Source organism: Argentina anserina, chromosome 1, assembly GCF_933775445.1.
Source record: "Argentina anserina chromosome 1, drPotAnse1.1, whole genome shotgun sequence".
In the NCBI taxonomy this organism is placed as follows: Eukaryota; Viridiplantae; Streptophyta; class Magnoliopsida; order Rosales; family Rosaceae; genus Argentina; species Argentina anserina.
In genome coordinates, this window is record NC_065872.1 from 7418554 (window position 1) to 7424541 (window position 5988).

A 5988-nucleotide genomic window follows, 5' to 3' on the forward strand; every position below is an offset into this window, starting at 1 on the left:
TTGGGGGAGAGGCTGAAATTGTTGGGGGAAGAAGATAAAGCCGAAATTATTACTTTGATCGAGAACAAATTACGTATGAACTAAACAAATTTTACTATTTTACGTCTTGCTCACCGAACACAATCTCTTCATTTTATAAAATAATTTTGAAAATGTGGTTTTGTAAAACATTACCGAACGATCCTTAGATAACGCAAAACAACTTCCAAACAAAAAACAAATTAACGAATAAAGATATAAGTCACAGGCCCTAAAATCATTTCCGGCAGCCCTAATTAAGAAGAAGTTACCCTTTCAAAATAGAGAAATAAAATAAAATAAGGAGAAGTACAATTATCGCAGGCAAAGTATTAACCGTTTGTCTGCAGTCTAGAGAAATGGTTGACACTTGAAAGACTCGTACAAGAACCAATCCACATATATATTAAGTGGAGGGTAGAGGGCTATAAGTGTATGTACATATAATTTGTATTTTCATTAGGATATATATATATCAGTCACATTTTAGAGCGGAGCCACGTTTTGAAATTAAAGTGATGATGTCCTTATTTGACTAATTTTTCGGTTACTTTTTCACCTTTCCATATAAAAGAACCAGAACTACGTACCTCCGGCTGTAATTTAACGAGTAGTACCTCCGACTGTAATTTAACAAGTAGGTAATTTTACGTAATAAGAGCATCTTTAGCAATGCTAACTATATTTTAGTTAAATTTCAACCAAATTAGCTTTAAAATCATTTTGGCTAGCCAATTTAAAAATTTGTCTACATCAGTTCTCCCTATTTTAGTTTTATTTGAATTTAAAGTATTCATTACATGACTAAAAAATATTTTAAATTTATTTATAAATTATATATAATTTCATACAAGGAAAATGTTGAAATTCAAATGTAACTTTCAGTTATCTCGCTAGACAAATTTGTCAAGTAAATTAGCTTAAAATTAAAACAAAGTTATAATAGAAAATTTGGTGCATCAACTAATTTTCATATAAAACTAAATATTATCTCTAAAATAACTTAAAAATTATAATAAAAACTCAGCTTAAAATGTTCGATCTAATGAGATAATGACTTCGTTTACATGATCTCAAGTAGTGCATGGCCCGTGAGCTTTACAAAAACTCCACAATGATCGATCAGTTTAATTTATTTGCTTGTTGAAAAAAAAAATAGTTTTCAAGATGTTCCTTGATTTCCATGTAATTGTGCACCACGAGAATAACGTGCTCATCAAACGGAAGTGTCAAAACAATTATGGCTGAGTTTGTCCATGAATTTGGCTTAGATTATAGGCTTAAGTTCTCAAATAATCTTATTTGATGAATCAACTTATTCTCTAAATTCACGAATTCTAATATAATTTTTAAATAAATTATAAAATCGGTAAAATTGAATTTTTAATATCTGCTACCGATTGATTTTTCCAATCAAGCCTCGGACTCCGAGCCACAGTCTGTCAGCTGGGTGATAAATATATTAAAAAGAAGTTATAATAATCGATCACAATACGAGCACCACTTGTCATCAGCTATAAAATCCAAGCTAAACTAAAAGATGGAAATTAGCAAAGAAGAATGGAGGGCATTAGATCTCTGAAGGAAGTTGTGCATTTTCTTATATTTCTTAGCTTGGCAGCAACTTGCAGTACATGTACTATTGCCGCTACTCAATCATGTGAAATGGTGTCATCGATTTTATGTGCAGCTTCTTCTTCCCAACTCCCAGTAGTTGGGAAGAAACACTTGGTGTTGATTCATGGAGCCGGTCACGGAGCGTGGTCGTGGTACAAGGTGGCCGCTTTACTGAAATCCTCGGGTCATAATGTATCGGCTCTGGACTTGGGAGCATCAGGAATCAACCCGATCCAGGCTGAGCATCTACCTTCGTTCTCCGACTACGTTGAACCGTTGACAAAGCTCATGGTATCTCTGCCGCCAACGGAGAGGGTTATTCTGGTGTCTCACAGCATGACCGGATCTACAATGGGGGTTTTCATGGAGAAGTTTCCTGAGAAAATTGTGGCAGCCGTGTATGTCACCGCCTTTATGTCAGGTCCTACGCTCAATTATTCCACCATATTTACAGAGGTAAAGAGTTTCACTCCCGCACGTCTAGTAAACCCTTCTGATTAGTTCTCTCCTCAGCTAATAGCTAACTCATATCAAGATGATTATGAGAACCCTTCCCACTAGTGTAAGTCTCCCATTTAATTATCTTCTGCTATAATTGCAAACTTTGGTCTCACTTCGACTGCTATGATCTATGACGTTGGTCACTTGGTCTCACATATTCTACATGATGCGGCATTAATAGTTTAGTACTGATAAGTTTTGTGCAGTATAATTTTATGTAATTCGGTACCTTCATCATTATTCATCAATGTGGCCAGTAATCAGACGCATGCATGTTAAAGATGGTACAACTTGTAAACATTATTAACTATATGGAAGTGTACAGATAAACAAAAGATTGGACTATATGGATTCTGAATATAGATATGATAATGGGACCAACAATCCTGCAACCTCCTTTCGCTTTGGCCCTAAGGTCTTAGCAGCAAATTTCTACCAGCTATCTCCACCAGAGGTAATTAGTCTTGATTAAAGAGTGCTTAATTCAGTTTGCACGCAACGATTAGTTAATTTATCTAATAATCTTCCTTCGGTTGATGATGTATTATTATGGACAGGACTTAACACTAGGGATGTCGTTGGTGAGATTTTCCCCTCTATACAACTACGATCTTATGGAACTCACAGAGGAGAAATATGGATCTGTTCCCAGAGTGTTCATTTTGGCGGATCAAGACCATGGAATAGTGTTGGACGTCCAAAATTTCATGATCAAGAATAATCCACCGGATGAAGTCAGGGTGATCAGTGGTTCTGATCACATGGTCATGCTCTCTAGACCAGTGGAGCTCTACTCCCACCTCCAGAACATTGCTGAGAAATATTCTTAATCAGGAAAAATATATAGCAAAGTACCACAAACCCATAATTTCTCAAGGAAATAAAACCAAGCTTATGGGTGTAAATTTTTATTTCCAGAAGCATGCATGTCTACCGATTAGCAAAGTGCAATTACAACAAATTAAATGGTAAAATTTTGTGAAATATCAGTGATCTTAATGCTATTAGGCTTATTCTCTATTTTTACTTAGGTACCTTACTTAAGATTCCAAAGCATAGCTGAGATATACTCTAAAAAACCAACAGCACAAAGTATATATAATTACATTTCGTATTTGGTATTTGCAGCCAAGTTAATATGTATTGCACCGGCCGGGCAGTAGTGTTCGACTGTTCGTACGTACGTAGTCAATGTAATGAATAATTCAATAGGCAAAGTATCCGCTCGCTCTAGCTAGCGAGACTTCACAAATCAAATTCCAGGACAAATTAACCACCCAACATCATCATGAATATGACAATATGCCCCCATCGACATTGCAAAACATAAGGCAGATGCGTACAATTATGGTTGGACCGACTAACGGCATGGGACCAATGGATTTATGGCTGGCTGGCTTCCATAATTCAACCTCGCAATAACAGATACAGGAGAAGAAGTAGAATATCTTAGATGCATGGCCTACTTAGATTAGCATGTAAAGCATTTAGCATAGTGCAAGAATGGGTGGTCAGTTCACCGCTCCTGTCTCCATTATCATCATCTGGATCGACTTCATTTGCTATTCATTACTTGTACGTACGTAGCTATCGTTAGTTGACCACAATAGTCGATCAGTTTATTTGATAAAACGTGTTATTGATGTAACATCACATAATGCACAGATCCAGCACTATAATTATATGTGTTGTTCATGAAGGTTTCATACACATTAATTGATCAACTTAATTAAGCAAAATCCTCAGCAACTCCACATAAGCATTGGCAAAGTTCTTGGGGCTTTGATAGCATGACCATATGACCAGCACACGTAATCAATTTCACTTTGTCTACTGGACCATTCATCTCAATCATCCATCGTTGGAAATCTTCCTTTATAACCTCATCTTCTTCGCACACCACATAAACTCTCTTCACCGTCCCGAATTTCGCTTCTGTTAGCAGGCACTTCTTGCTCAACTCTTCTATGAACATCCCAGATGGCCTTATCAACAGTTTAGCTAGTTCCAGATCCTGCATCGAACATAAACATTTCAATATATGCCCTACACATCACTACGATCAAACTTACGCAGTGCATGTATTTTCATTCCCAGTTTTATCTTCGATCACTGTGGAAAATTGTAGCACCGCAGCTTTTCACTTGCCTCTGACTTGCAGCTCGAGTACAATTTGGCAGCCATGTACTTTGGACCAAACAAAACAGAAGTAATTTCCGGATTCTCTGTGTTTCTGTCAAATGTGAACTGGTTATCCAAGAAGGATTCCGCTGAGGTCCTCTTGAAGTACTATATTCCACAAAAGAAAGAACACAAAGAGCATTAGTTCTGAATCCATATACTAAAGATTATATAAATACTCTCAAAAGGTAGCTTCAAAATTGTGAGAGTAAGATTGGCAGATTGCAGAATGACAATTTTTGAGTCAGCCAGGAAATGAAGAGAAGAGCTTAATTTCCCTTACTTCGTCAAAGACAGTTCCTGGTGGAGAACTGTAATGAGGTAAATAGGCTGTGACAAAGACTGCAACCAAAATGTTGCGAGGAAACCTCTCCATTGCTAAGGATATAGGAAGGCCAGCGTAGCTATGACCAACCAATATGATATTCTCATCATGAGGAAGAGAATCCATGAACTCCATCAATGGCTTGACATAGTCCCAAACTGAAGCGACGTCGTCCACCTGCTTGGAATTGATCCCAGAAGCACCGAGGTCCAGAGCAGTGACACGGTGACCAGCGCCCCGGAGTAGGGCGATAAGCTTGTACCAACACCATGCTCCATGGCAGGCTCCATGGACCAAGACGAAGTGTTTTTGATTCTGATCCATTTACATGTGTTGTGTTCTAGAGGGTATATACACACAATAGCTAGAGCAGAAGAGAGATGACAGATGATGAACGTGGAATGCATATTTAACAACTATTAAATCTAATAGTTGAAAATAAAATAATTCAATTTAAAAAAAAATTTTTATTTTATGATTTACATCCATAATAATTGAGCATAAATTCAACAGACCGGGATCGTAACCGTGTGAACGGAATTGGGTTTAACATAATGCGTCGTCCTTTTCCTTTCCACTTGCTCAATAAGTTTCTGTCGGAACTGTCAACTTGCCAAATAGGCGCATTCAAACGGAAACTGTAAGGTTGTGTTTGGTTAGAATCCTGCTAATCATCACCATGTCCAATTACCTATTTGGTAAGCATTACCTTTTGGCGGACTGGATAGCCAAAAATAGGCATTTTAAATATTTTTCTTCCCTTGTTTCCAAAAACAATATATTCTAATTTTTTTTCTTTCTCTAAAAAGTAAAAATTAACATTTTTCTTTGGGTGGTGTAAAAACAATTTGGACAATTTTTGTACCATTAATTTGTTTTTTATTTTCTCCTTTTCTCTCGTCAAGCATCTAATAACAATATTGATATATATATATAACTACAATACAAATTTATAATTCCAATAACAATTTTGGATATATGATTTAATAAAATAAAATTGTGCAAATAAATTGATAATTTAACAAAATACTCAAAAGTAACAGACAATAATTTAGTTTACAAATAATTTACTACTTAATTTGATAGAGTAAATAAATACCAATTTTTATAAATAAAGACCATAATAATGGCAAGTTATCACATGTCATAAAATATTTTACTTTTTTACCCCTCTTTGACTCATAATGTATGTTACCACAATGGAGAGGTTATCTGCTACTGTCGACTATAAAAATTAACTGCTACTGTCGAGTTAAAAGTCAACTGCTACTGTCGAGTTAAAAGTCAACTGCTACTGTCGATTTGGAAGACACATGCTACTGTCGACTTGGAAAGTACCTGCTACT

General features: G+C 36.0%; 2 protein-coding genes across 2 annotated transcripts; one reads left to right on the top strand and one right to left on the bottom strand.

Moving 5' to 3' along the window:
* Positions 1-1528: 1528 nt before the first annotated feature.
* On the top strand, positions 1529-3222 carry LOC126805571 (methyl jasmonate esterase 1-like). Its single transcript, XM_050507055.1, has 3 exons — positions 1529-2091; positions 2462-2590; positions 2694-3222. Exons 1-3 carry the CDS (start codon positions 1579-1581, stop codon positions 2964-2966), a joined length of 915 nt encoding a protein of 304 aa, XP_050363012.1. The 5' UTR covers positions 1529-1578; the 3' UTR covers positions 2967-3222.
* Positions 3223-3772: 550 nt separating this feature from the next.
* On the bottom strand, positions 3773-4999 carry LOC126781955 (methyl jasmonate esterase 1-like). Its single transcript, XM_050507089.1, has 3 exons — positions 4601-4999; positions 4285-4425; positions 3773-4150 (listed from the first exon to the last, which is right to left on the bottom strand). Exons 1-3 carry the CDS (start codon positions 4964-4966, stop codon positions 3866-3868), a joined length of 792 nt encoding a protein of 263 aa, XP_050363046.1. The 5' UTR covers positions 4967-4999; the 3' UTR covers positions 3773-3865.
* Positions 5000-5988: the final 989 nt, after the last annotated feature.